General features: G+C 36.3%; 1 protein-coding gene across 1 annotated transcript in view; it reads left to right on the top strand.

The window, feature by feature from the left end:
* IRAG2 (inositol 1,4,5-triphosphate receptor associated 2) overlaps window positions 1-14587 on the top strand; it is a 74479-nt gene that overhangs the window by 20600 nt on the left and 39292 nt on the right. The window contains exons 13-18 of the mRNA XM_045830126.1: window positions 80-179; window positions 1849-1983; window positions 2731-2832; window positions 3850-4013; window positions 12340-12454; window positions 12868-13030. Coding sequence (XP_045686082.1) covers window positions 80-179; window positions 1849-1983; window positions 2731-2832; window positions 3850-4013; window positions 12340-12454; window positions 12868-13030 — 779 coding nt within the window. The remainder of the gene's footprint in view (window positions 1-79; window positions 180-1848; window positions 1984-2730; window positions 2833-3849; window positions 4014-12339; window positions 12455-12867; window positions 13031-14587) is intronic.

Below are 14587 nucleotides of genomic sequence, written 5' to 3'. Positions count from 1 at the left end.
ATACCTTATTCTGGGAACTCAAGACATAATGTTGGAGGCACACCTAACCCAACGGGATTACTGTTCTTGTTTTCTCAAGGAATGGGATCCAACTGAATGTCAGTGGAGAGTGTAAGAGTCTCATCTTTGAAGGAGAAAAATCTTTACATTGTGAACTCATTCTTGCTCAGTCTGCAGAGGTAGGTAGTTATCATCAAATGGAAAGCTTTAAGAAATAATCACTACATGTGGTAACTTACTATTAAGTGAAGGTTAATAGCTTGCTGAAAAGCACTTCTGACATTTTAAGATAATCTGCTGATAGTTTTTAGAGTCCAAGTCTAAAGTCTCAATCTGGAAGAATGGACCTTTTTCAAGTTATGGCTGAAAACTGTAGGGAGAGTCAAGCATGGGGTTGTGGAACTGTGCATTCAGTGAGTTTAGATTTTAGAAGCTTTTATATTCTTGTACTTTTCAGCACAAACTACTTGCATGTTCCCCAGCCTGGGGGGCTAAAAGTAGCAGTAGAGATCCAGGAACTATTTAACAGTACTTTCCCAATCCCCTGCAGTAAATGTATCAACCATAAATAAAGATGCTCAGAAACAGCATGAAATTTAGGATGTAATTGCACCATCCAATTCAATGACAGTGATTATTACATTTTGAACAGAAATTAGCATTTTTACATGTTTTTGGTTAATTTTAAAATGGCAAAATGAATTATTACTTTAAAAAAATCTCAGTTTGTCAGGTAGACCCAAGTCTTTACAACATGTTAAGAAACAATCAAAAGGCTTCTTGGGGATGAAATGTTGGGACCCCCCTAATACTATATTTCCACTCTTGTATACTTTCCAGTTTTGTGCTTATTATGTTAGGAAATACTTCATTAGCAAATTGCTTTCTTTTCACCACTTTGATGGTCTCTCCATGTCTGTGGACAGTAGGCATGTCAGAATGTCCTCCGGCTGACAGCTGTGATACGACCTTGGAAGGAGAGGAAGAACGTCTTGGGGCAAAATGCTGTTTGAACTTCCTCTGCCAAGGATGCAGGGCCAACATATGCTGCCTTCATCTGACGCATCTCAGGCAGCCTTGGACATTCTGCTGAGGGAGGGGCTTTCCTGACATTCTGTTTCAAATACTCATCACTTTTCCTGGGTTTTTGACACAGAGCCAAACTGCCAGACTCAATGACATGATGGCCAATCTGCCCTGGCAGTGTGTTTTCATCCTCAGGCCTCTGAGATAATGATAATGTCAGGATGCCAGGCTGTGAAACTCTATACTTCTGAGCAGGGGCTTTCAACAGCTGGCAAAGTTCTGGCTCTGAAGTTTACCCCACTCATGGGTGAAGAAGATTGCCTTTGCATTGCAATCTGGAAATAAGAGTCCTCTGACCTTTTTCCAACAAACAGCAAGAAGAAAGTTAAATGTACTGTATCTAAAATATGATGAGACAGAGACTTTGAGAGAAGTATAAGAAATGTGCTTTATGAAACATTATCTGAGACCGTCTTCTATAAATACAAGTAAAACAAAAGAAACCAGTTTGTTTTCAATGAGCTTTGCTGAGCACCCTGCAGCCAACATTTTTTTTTCTGTGATTTTTTTCACCTTCCCTTATGTTCATAGAATTATAGCCATCGCAGTTTACAGCACCCACATGTAAATGTTATCTCTAGGATAAATGATATTTTCTTAAGAACAAATAAATGGTAAGTTGAAGGCACACTAGAGAGAAAATATAAACAGTTTTCTGGAGATATAGAAGGATTCCATCAGACTACTATTTTCATAAAAGAAACATAATGAATATTCATTATTAGGAAGACAGAGTTGTGAACATTTCGATAATTGTTTCAGAACACCGACGCTAAGTGGCAGTGCAATTTAATCAGCTTGTCGTCTCTGGACACAATGATGGACCAAGAGATGCTGTTATTACTGAGAGAGCTTGAACAAAAGGGAATGGAATTCACAGCTATTCTTCAGAAGCTGGTACTGTATAGCACATGCCTCTCATGGTGCACTGGCTAGGAATCTCTGCAGATAACTGACCTACAACCTGTTTGCAGAGCACAAACATATGTGTGTTTGTTGTTAAGCCCCAAATTAATCCTACTGTGAAAGAGAAGATTTTTCTCAAACATTCCTGAAATTGATCTAGTTCTGAGTCAATCAGGACAATAGGTTGGCTATTAGATATGGATTACTTGAACATAGTTTTCCTGCAGGTTACTCTTTAGTACCAAGGGGTGAAGACATGGTATCTATTGGACAGTTTCCTTTTAGCTAATGGCTAGTACTTCTTTCTTGTGATATTTGACTGGAAACTCTAGATGATCAGAGAAAGCAGAGAATCCTCATGTTGGTATTTCCAATCCCTTTCACAGTTCTCAGCATGTATAGTAGTAGGTAGTTGGTTTAATGAATGAAAAAAATCCATGAAAATGCTCAATTCCTTCCATTGGAGAGGAGAAGCAAAATACATAGGCTTTGTTCTGGAAAACAACTCTCTCTGTGTGTACTCAGCATGGACAGAGAACCTGATGAGAGTTGGCATCTACAGATGGCAAAGTCCTGGGATAAAGGCAAGTCACTTGGTGGCATTAGATGAGAAGGAACTTTCTCTGGTGTCTTCCTAATTACCTTCATAATAAACTTTTACTTCTTATATAATAGCGTATATAATAGTGTATGTCTTTTACCTGAATTCCTAGTTGAAGATATGAAACTCCTTTTCAGCATGAAGAAGTTTCTGAAGTGGAAACCCTCATTGATAACTCTCTACAGTGGGTAACTAATCCAGAAATTACTGTGAAAGAGAAGTGGGAGAACAAGCTTACTGTAAGTGTTCTGTATTTTAATATTTTCCCAGTTTTCCTTCTACCTTTGAAAGCCAGGTAATACTTACTATATACATTAACATTTCTGAGGAATTAGTATAGTCTTCTGCTGTCTTAGTCTGATGACGTGTGCAGAGTGTGCGTCTGGGGATGTGTATAAATGTGTGTGTGGGTGAGAGTGAGTGTGAGGGCGAGGAAAAAGTGCGAGTGAATGAGTATAAGGATATGTGCTCTGTGTTGGAGAAACAAAGAATGAATAAGATGATTTAATGTAAGAGTGTATTTTCTTTGAATCCTTGTGTGAATTGGCTAGTTTAAGCCAGTTAAAATTGGCCTAGTAAAATTCTCTGACTTTGGTAGAATGGTCATTGTACAAAAGAATCTTATTTTTGAGACTCTGACATTTTATTACCCCAGAATTTGCAGAACATTGGAAAAACATAAACTTCTTAGGTAGCTATTTCCAGTTTTGTTAGAAAAGAACCATAAAAAGAAATCTCTTTAATTTATCCATCACTTATTATCTCTATTTCTTGATTGCCAGACAACTTAATGTTCATCAGCCTCTAAATTAAGCTAAAATAAGAAGGAAACTCTGAAAACTATGAAATGTTCATTTCAACCTCTTTGCCAAACTAACCTTTTTTAAGTTGCTTTTGAACATGCTAATCAACAAATACTGACTTTATTGCATTTCCGTGTCCCATCCTATTCTAAAGCAATTCTGATGATTGATGAAAAGGTCAGGGACCCACGATCTTAAGTAAAAGAAATGAAATTCAAGTTTAGGCACATGATAATTACCCAATATGTACTTGTTAAACTGAGATAATCAATCTAAAGGATAATCAGTCTTTGGGCAATTGAGAATTAGTGTGTGTTCGACTAGAATTTTAGGGACCCATAACAGTGAATACCATTGAGAGGGGCATGACCACAGCATTTCATATTACCTCCACACATGTTTATATTTAACACTGGAATAGTGGAGCTTGTGTTGTGATTTTTTTCCTTGTAGGAATTCAAATATGCCATGGAAGAGAAATTAAATCTTTGCAGATTAATGCTGAACAGCTTGGGAAACCAAAAAGAATCTCTTGATAAAGAGTTTGCCAAATTGATAGAGATTTTGAAGAGATTCAGGCTGGAATATTTTCATTTCAGAAAAGAATATCTTTCCAGGTGACAATCATTTATATATAAGAAACCCATGCTTTATAAACATGACACGTTTGTGATTGTGCCATGACCTTCAGTTTATTTTTTTCCAAGTTGTATATATTGATTTCAGGTGACACTTTTTGAGAGAGGACATTTTGTCTAATAATCTTGAATTGTGACATTGTTTGAAATTGACTTACATATTCAAAATTGCAAATAGTGAACTTTAACATCTGTCAAAGCCAGTATAATGTTATTTTCTCTAGAGAAGAAATTTGGCATTACAGACTATAGAATTCTTTTAACCACAGGGGCCTTAGATATCACTTAGTAAAGCCTCATACTTTTACACAAGGCAGAGCCATAAGGATATAAAGTGAATCGATGAAGGCCTGAGAGTTACTGGAAAATCCACAGCTAGATCTACTAATGGAAGAACCTGATGCTGGGTCTGTGGACTCCTATGCCATCAGGTTCCAGTTCCACTTCAGGCTACAATGCATCACACTGGGTGCTAGTTAATTACATTTCAAGTGAAAAAAGTCATAAGAAATAGAGGACTCTCGATGTAAAATCATTTACCATATTACTCTTCCTCTCACTTTAATTCTTGTGATTATGGGAAAGTTCTTAAAATTTTACACTTTGTATACCACATGTACTAAACAAGGGCAGTGATTATATCATTTGTGAACCTCCATTTATATAGCTGCCAGTATTGTATTAAGTGTTCTCTTAAGAAATGCTTTTTGAAGGAAAGAATGAACATGGATGTACATTGAATTTTAACAAAGTAAAAAAAAAAAACATTATTAGAGACCAAGTTTGCTTTAAAAAAAAACCAGAAAAAAAAACATCTTATTCCCCCTAAATAAGGAAACTAAATGCCAAAGGTAAATTAATACCAGAAGGAACTGTCAAGAAAATGATCTTCTGCTTTTTCTAAGAAGCCAAGAGCCCAGACTTCCTTTAGTGGTAGAGTTGTGGGTTAAGTGGATATGCAGCTTCCTTACACAGATACCATCCCCACCAAAAGGAGCGCTGAAATTCTTCTATTTAGCAACAGAGAACTACTTGGAGAGAGGCCTGCACTAGAGTCATCTCTGAGTAAGTGTGTCTTCTGTATTATCTACTAGGCACACAAGAAACCTAGTTACATAATAGTAAGTGCGATTTGTTGAGAGCTTACTATGTTGGATGCAGTGCTATGAACTTAACATACATTTATCTCCAGAGAGGTTCAATAACTTCCCAAGGGCACCCAAATAGGATTAAGTGACAGCTGGAGTCAGATCTAGATATGTTTGGCCTCGAAACCTATGTTCTTACAGCTATTAACCCCCCACTACCTACTTCTTAAAATCTGACATAATGTTCACTAAAAATGTTCTAGAGACCTAGCAATTGGGCAAAATATTATTTATCAGTGTAAGAATGGGTTAACCCCTGACTTCTAGATATGATTTAAATCACACAAAAGCATATAGAGGCCACACATGAAATGATTTGGCTATGGGTTTTAACTATGCATGAGAAAAAGAATAAAGTATTTTATGCGAATGAGAGGATTCTATGTTTAGATGAGGTAGGGAATGTTTATTAAAGTCAACTTTAGGGTCTGTAAGCTTAGGAAGAGAAGGCTTCCATTTTGGCATAAGATAGTAGGCTCCAGAGCTGAGGAATGGAAAGACCTGAATGAATCAAAGGGAGGCAGTGGAAGAAAAATGATTCTCTGAGGGCCTGGTGAGAAAAGCACATCATCATTTGTACAACATTGAAGTTTCAGCCCTTTGCCTGACTGCCCCACCACCACCCAGGTCCTAGGGACTTATAGGAAATAAGGCAGAAATCTCTGCCCCTATGAAACTAACACCTACTGAGGGACACAGATGATGAACAAATAAACATATAAGTATATATTATAATGCCCGGGTGATATAAAGTAAATTAAAGCAGGATAAGAAAACTGAGAATGACGGGGCAGGAGGCCCTAATTTTAGAAACAATGCCCAAGGAAGGCCTGTCTGAGGAGTGATGAATTGAGTGAATAGTCAAATGAAGTCAGAATGAGCTAGGTAATGATCTGGAGAGTGTTCTAGCTAAGGAATGAGATAGTGCAAAGGCCCAGCAGTGATCATGAGCTGGGTATGTTTGAACATCAGTGAGAGGCCAGTATGGCTTGGGTGGAGAGGGTTATGGGCAATAGCAGGAGATGAGGCCAGAGAGATAGGAAGCAGCCAGGTCCACAGCCTTGCAGTTCATGTTTAAGCATGAGGATTTTATTCCAAGTGGATGGGAAGCCATCGTAGGATTATAAGCAGAGAAGTGGTATAACTTGTGTTTTGAAAGATCGTTCTGGCTGCTGGGTAAAAAATTATCTATAGAGGGCAAGATTTAAAGCAATGAGACTAATGAGAAAAATTTTTTTTCAATAAAAGATCACCCATTAGAGATCCTAATATCAATTTACTAGATTATGACCTATTTAAAGATAAATAAATATAAATTATCAGAGTGTATTTCATAAAGTAAGAGTAATGTTCCATAAAATTCTTGTTGCAGCAGTATGTGTGTAATTGGTTGAAATATAAAATATTTACTGAGGCATGTTAAAAAATAAAAATAAAACACTGAGTTCAAAGCTATTGTGGTAATCCAGGTGAGGGTGTCATGAGAGCTAGGGTGATAGTTGTAAAGGTGGCAAGAAATGGTTGGATCCAAACAATATTTTGAGGATGGATCATATCTGACATGCTAGTAAGTTAGTTGTGAGAATGGAAAAAAGAGAAAAGATATCCTTGGCCTAGAGGTTTTGGTGTGAAACTCAGTAAATGGGGGGCTATTGGGATGAGAAAGTCTGGAGAAGACTGAGACTTGGCAGGAGTAGAAATCAAGATTTAGAATCTTGGACATGTTAGCAAGGAGAGTTGTTCAATTTGAAAACACACACCCAAAGCTAATACTTACCTCTTAATGTGATAATGAAAATCTCAATGAAAGAAACATCTTCAATGGTTAAATATCAATAATATAGTAGAGGGTCCATCTAATTTATTAAAAAGCTATTTCTGATATTGTTATGATTTATAAAGTACATAAAACTTACCCTGGCTGGTTGGCTCAGATGGTTGGAGCTTTGTCTCGTACAACAAAAGGTTGCAGGTTTGATCCCCAGTCAGGGCACATACCTAGGTTGAGGATTCAATTCCCAGTCAAGACACAGACAGGAGGCACCTGATTAATGGATGGTCCTCTCTCACACTGATGTTTCTCTCTCAAAAAAAAATCAGTAGAACATATCCTTGGGTGAGGATTATAAACAAAATAAAATAACATACATAAAACTTGTTATCTTATAGATGTAAACACATATAAGTGATTAAAAATTTAATATTATTAAGTATGGCTTTCTATGCATCCTTATAGTCTTTTTGCTTTCATTTGAAGATAATGGATAATCTTGAGAACTTAACTGTTCCTCAAGGAACTAGAAAAAGAAGAACAAACAAAATTCAAATTTATTAAAAGGAAATAATAAAAATTAGAGCAGAAAAAAAACAAAATAGAGAATAGAAAAACAACTTTTAAAAAAGTCACTGAAATTAAGAGTTGGTTTTTTGAAAAGATAAACAAAATTGACAAGCCTTTAGCTAGGCTAAAAAAAGAGAGAGAGAAATAAGTAAAATCTGAAATATCTTCACTGGTGAATCTATCAAACATTTAAAGGATGATTAATGCAAATTCTTTTGATGCTCTTTCAAAAAGTTGAAGAGGAAGGACCACTCCCTAGTTCATTTTCTGAGGCCAGCATTATCCTGACACCAAAACTAAAGACACTACCAAAAAGAAAACAAAAAACAACAACAAAACAAAACAAAACTATGGGTCAATATTCCTGATAAATACAGGTGCAAAAATCCTCAACAAAATACTGGCAAACCAATTTTAACAGCACCTTAAAAAGAATAGTATACACCATGATCAAGTAAAATTTATCTCTTGAATGTAACAATGGTTGCGCATATACAAATCAATTAATGTGATACAGCACATTAACAAAATGAAGGATAAATATTACAAGAGCATCTAAATTGATACAGGAAAACATTTAACAAGATGCAATACCCTTTCATAATAAAAGTATTAAAAAACCTAGAAATAGGAAGAAACTACCTCAACATAATGGAAATTATTATACTAATTTCCATAAAGCCCACAGCTAACATCATACTCAATGTGAAAGACTGAAAGCTTTTCCTCTAAGTTCAGGAACAAGGCAGGCAGGACCACTCTCACCACTTCCATGCAACATGGTACTGGAAGCCCGAGTTAGAGCAATTATACAAGAAAAAGAAATAAAAGGCATCCACATTGGAAAGGAAGAAGTAAAGTCATGTCTGTTTGCAGATGACATCATTTTATATATAGAAAATCCTAAGGACTCCACAAAAAGCTGTTAAAACTAAGAAACAAATTTAGCAATATTGCAGCCTACAAAATCAGCATACAAAAATCAGTTGCAGCTCTATTAACTAATAGTGAACTAGCTGAAAAGGAACCTGAGAAAGCAGTCCCATTTAAAATCATACCCCAAACAATAAAATACTTAAGAATAGACTTAACTAAGGAGATGAAGTCTTGTATACTGAAAACTACAAAAGATTGCTGAAAGAAATTAAGGATGTAAAGAAATGGAAGGACATTTTATGTTCATGGATTGGAAGACCTAATAGGGTTAAAATGTTCACATTACCCAAAGCAACCTACAGATTCAATGTAATCCCTATCAAAATCCTAATGGCATGTTTTTTACAATAACAGAGAAAAATAATACTAATGCTCATATGGAACTACAAAGCAGCTGAAATAACCTAAATAGTCTTGAGAAAGAACAAACCTGAAGGTATTATACTTCCTGATTTCAAAATGTATCATAAAGCTACAGTAGTCAAAACATTATGGTACTGGTCTAAAGACAGACAAATTGACCAATATAAGAGAATGGAACAACCCATGCATATATGAACTCTGACTAGTGTGCCAAGGATACACAATGGAAAACAATAGTCTTTTCAATGAATAGTGTCGAATAATGTTGGAAAAATTAGATATCCTCAAAGAAACAAATGAAATTGAAAACATTATATACCACATACAAAAATCACCTCAAAATGGAGTGAAGACTTAAGCATAAGGCCTAAAACTGTAAAACTCCTAGAAGGAAATTTGGGGAAAAACTTCATGACATTGGTCTTGCCAATGATTTCCTGGATATGACACCAAAAAGCACAGGTAACAAAAGCAAAATAGACAAGTGGGTCTATAGCAGACTAAAAAGCTTCTGCACAGAAAAAGGAATTAACAGAGTGAAAAGGTAACATATGGAATGAGAAAAAATATTCCAAGCCACATATTTGATAAGGGGTTAATATTCAAATAATGAGAAACTTCCATGATTCAATAACAGCAACAAAAACAATAACCCAGTTTGAAAATTAGAGAACCCGAATAGAACTTTATTCAAAGGGATGTGCAGATGGCCAAAGGACATATGAAAAGGTGCTCAATGTCATTAACCATCAGAGAAATGCAAATTAGAATCACAATGAGGCATCACCTCCTACCTGTCGGACTGGCTAACAATAAAACAACAAACAACAAGTACTAGAGAGGATGTGGAGAGAAGAGAGCCCTTGTGCACTGTTGGGAATGTAAATTAGTGCAGCCACCATGGAAAACAGCATGGAGATTCCCTAAAAAATGAAAAGTGGGACTGCCTTATGATTCAGCAATTCCACTTCTGGGTATTTATAAAAAACAAAAACAAAAACCCACCGCTAATTCAAAAAGATATATGTACTCCAATGTTCACTGCAGCATTACTGGTAATAGCTAAGATATGGAAGCAGCACAGATGTTCATCAACAGATGAATGGATAAAGAAGATGTGATATATATTTTTAATTATATATATGAATACATATGAATATTACTTTATACATGAATATCCTTGCAATTTGTGACAGCATGGATGGGCCTAAAGGATATCATGCTAAGTGAATTAAGTCAGCGGAAGGCAAATACTATATGACACAGGTGTCAAACTCAAGGCCCGAGGGCTGAATCTGGCCCTCCACCTTGTTTTATCCAGCCTGGCACCTTGTTTCTACCCAGCGGGGGTGCTGAGCTCTCACTAAACTGTTAAGGAGTAGTTACATGTATACAGACCTAAAATTACATTTTAGCCTTTTGAAGGCAACCAGAAGGCTAATGTGGCCCCCAGTGAAAGTGAGTTTGACACCCTGTTATATGATCTCACTTATAAGTGGAATCTAAAACAAAACAAATAAATAAAAGAAAATACAAATAGATGCATAGATATAGAGAACAAGCTGATCATTACCAAAGTTGGGGGGTGGGATTTAAAAAAATGCCTAGTGAAAGAAACAGAAAATGAGTAGAGTACTTAAATAGGCATTTTTCCAAAGAAGGTATACAATTGGCCAAGAGGTAAATGAAAAGATGCTCAAAATCACTAATCATCAGGGAAATGCAAATAAAAACCACAATGAGTCATTCACAATGATGAATGAATCACACCTGTTAGGAAGGGTGTTATTTAAAAAAAAAAAAAAACCCAAAAGATACCAAGTGTTGACAAGGGAAACTGAAACTCGTGTATGTTGTTCATGGGAATGTAAAATGGTGTAACTGCTATGTGGAAACAGTATGGACGTTCTTTAAAAAATTAAAAATAGAACGACCATGTGATCCAGCAATCACATTTCTGGGTATATATCCAAAATATTTCAAAGCAGAATTTAAAAGAGATATTTGCACATCCATGTTCACTGCAGCATTATTCAGAATAGCCAAGGTGTGGAAACAGCCTGAAGGTTCATCAGAGGATGAGTGAACAAAGAAATACGGTATATACCTACAATGAAATATTATTCAGCCTTAAAAAAGAAGAAAAGTTTGCCACATGTGACAATGTGGATGAATCTAGAGGCTACTATGCTAAGTGAAACAAACCAGTCATGAAGGACAAACACTGAGTAATTACAGTTGAATGAGGTGTTAAAAATGATCAGACTCAAAAGCGGAGAGTACAATGGTGGTTTCCAGGGGATGGGGAGGAAGAAATGGGGAGTTGCAGTTCTTCAACAGGTGTAATGTTTCAGTTACACAGGATGGATAAGATATAGAGATCTGCTGTACAACGTTGTGCCTCTAGTTGGCATGTACTACACAGTTAAAAATGTATTGAGAGGGTAGATCTCATGTTAAATGTTTTCACCACAATTTAAGAATAGAAAAATCTGACCATAAGGAATTGAACAATCTTAGTAGAATATGTTTAGATAGTTTCAGTTTTGTTTAAGGTTTTGTTTGCTTGTTTATTCTAATGGTAAAGCATTCTGTAGTCTCCTTCTCTCTCACCTAGTCTTTTTTGTAACCAGGGCAGGATTTATGACAATGTACAATGGGATTCTGACTGTGTTAACATTTGAGAGGCACACAAAAGGGCTAAACCTGACAACATTTTCCTCACTGGTCCAAAACTCCCAATGTTCATCATTCCTTTGAGCTAAGGTTCTTATTCAGGACAACTTGTCTCCAGATAATAATTGATATATTGATACATAGCATGTTCAAATAATCTCATCAGTGATCAGGGCATGAATGCATTTTTATGTATTTTGAGAATTGAGTCAGATCCAAAGGAAAGTTAACATGACAACACTAAGAAATTTGGGGTAAGGAAGAAACAGAGGGGAAGGTCTCCAGGAAGGGAAGATACAGAGGAAATACTAACAGGTAGCTTTCATTTGTGCTTGGAAGCAGCCCTTCCTGTTCTCATGGACATATTTCTGTCATGATTAACAGCTTTTAAGTGAAAAGGCCAAGGTCATGAAATGAAACTCCTGTTTCTTCCTTTTTCTCCTTCATTTTTGCTTTTCTTTCCTTCTTTTTCTGAAAAATCTACCTGTGCTGTGTAAATATTACACTTGTCACCATTGTATTAGCTCCATCCTCAAAGCAACTGGCCACCAGTATGAAGTGCTATGAATGTAGCTCATGGGGAACTGAATATTGCAATGTAAAATAGGAAACGAAATGTCCTTATCATAAAGTGAAGGTATCAGGCTAAGGGATCAATATGATTGCTTTAATTAAAATTCTATATTGGTGAAGCATTTATATCTATGTAAACACTTTCACTTTTTCCTCTGATCTCTGAGGAAGTGTATGAAGCCTGAATTTGTCACAACTTCCAGGGGTGACTCTTAGTTGAAATGTCACTGACAGCTTGTGGTTTGGGCTTTTTTTTTTTTAACTACAGACAGAAACAACTAGAAGCCCTTAAACCACTGCAAGAAGATGCTGTCAACCAGGAAGCCATCCTCAGGAAGAAGGTCCAAGAAGCCAGTCAACGGCAGAAGGATGCAGAGGAGCAGGTAGGGCAGCCTTTGACTACATTATATTTAGGGGAAGGCTCCTCAGATGTCCTTAAAACCATGAAGTAAAAATGGAGAAGGAACAATAACAACAAAAAACGCCCAAAGAGGAACTGTGAAGTTCAGTCCCTTGAGACTAGCAGTGAGCAGAGGAAGTAAAGGGGGCGTTGTAAGAGAGGCGGTGTCAACGCTGCAGAAAGAGGCAACTTGACATATCAAGACGCTTAGGGCTGTAGATAGAGCTCAGGCGTACGAAGCCCATGCAAACACAGAATTGCAGAAGTTCAGTAGAAGCTTATCACTTCCCTGAGAAGAAAAGCACATTTTCAGTTTCCTGTGCATAGCAGTGAGTGCTCAATTGCTTTCTTTCCTGGCCACATTGTGAAAATCCAGTATTAACTGTATACCTCCAGGTTGAGGATCGAGATGGCACAGCCCATTCTGCCAGTGAAAAAGCTAAGTCTTTGCTGCATAAATTAGAGGAAGCAATTTCGGAACAACTAAGTCTCCAGACTATAAATACTGAGCTAGTGAACACTTGCCAGACACTGGAGTGGAAGACAAGAAAACTGAACAGTGAGTAGCAAATATTTGTCATGTCCCAATATCGGCCACTCTGAGATGTGGCAAAAGGACTCCAGCCATTTTTATAGATTACAGCTGCTGTGTTATTAAGACATTTATGACAATGAAATCATTCCAGAAGGTGGTCTTAGGGGCTTTCAGAGAGGTTTGCCTAGTAGCTAGCTAGATGGATTTAACCACGGACTTTCCTTTTGTTTGTTTATTACAAGCTAGGTTTGTCTGTGACTGTTATTTCTTTTAAAATTAAATATAACATCTCTGTATCTGTAAAAGTAAACAAGGAAAAAAATCTTGTTCGCATGGGATATTTGAGCTTGCAAATTGTTTTCTTCTACTCTGATTTTGCTAGCTAGTTTTACTCATCATATGGTGGAAAAGACCGTGTCTCTCCATTTTCTTTTAAGTAGTAATTTTAGGGTTGGGCAAAATACTTAAGAATTTCATGTGTACCAAATATTAAATAGGCATGAAAATTCTTTTTAAATGTGTTCTTTGTATATTTTGCTTTACAAATTAGAATATTTTCCATTTTCCCATATCACCTAAAAAATGAGTGTTTACTAAGGATATAGGTGAGAAGGCAACTGTCAAATTACAGATGTCAGATTATTTATAAGCCTATTTTGTTATAGAACCTTAAAAAATACAGCTTATTTATTTGGCCATTTATCAGACAATTGCTTTTGTTCAGCCAGCTTCTTGTTCTAGCAGAATAAATGTTCTTTTAATAGAAACCTATCAGTTTGGATAACAAACAACCAAACACAAGGTTATGGCAAACCAGAGATGAAATTTTTCAGATACGTGTTTGGTTTGGATTTATTACACCCTTTCTACTGATATCTGAGAGGCTGTGTGAGTGTTTAAAGGAACTGGCTAGCTCTGAAATAGCAGTGGTTATTCAACCTTTTATTATTTTTTAAATCTCACAGAACTCACTAGCTTTTAATCACTCTAATATTGGATTGCTTTGCTTCACTTTGTCACACAATGTAAGGCATACTTTAGATGACATAATCTACATGTTATTTTATTTTTGCTCAGAGGGCCTGAGAGAAGGTTCCCGTATGATTAGAAGTGTTTGTGTCAAGATGTGAATAAAAACCAAATTTAGTTCATAGTGTATTTGCTTTGGACACTGTGCTTACAGGACTACTTTTTTTGCCCAGTTAAATTTATCTTTTGATTGAATCAATATTATATCCTCCATAGTTTTATAAAAGTAAGAATTTATCTCTACCCCCCACCCCCCCATGATTTCTTCTTTGAAGAGTCAACTTTCATAATTTATCCCAAAATATACATTCCTGATATTATGAACTTGCTATTGTTTTCACAGTTTATCCTCAGGAGATAATTGGTCCAAATATTATTAAAAGTATTAAAATATTTAACCCAGCTGCCCTGGATTGAATGCTTGCATTTTTTTTCTGGCTCAACAAAGTAGGGTGGATGCCTCATTTCTGCCCCCCTAGTTGCTCACACCTGCCTGGCTTTATGACCTCCTGTGCATAATTGTACCTTTTGCTACATAAAAAAGGCAAGCAT

This window comes from Phyllostomus hastatus, unplaced genomic scaffold (genome assembly GCF_019186645.2).
Source record: "Phyllostomus hastatus isolate PE091 unplaced genomic scaffold, TTU_PhHast_1.1 phas_scaffold_93, whole genome shotgun sequence".
In the NCBI taxonomy this organism is placed as follows: Eukaryota; Metazoa; Chordata; class Mammalia; order Chiroptera; family Phyllostomidae; genus Phyllostomus; species Phyllostomus hastatus.
This window is presented reverse-complemented; position numbering and strand designations above follow the sequence as displayed.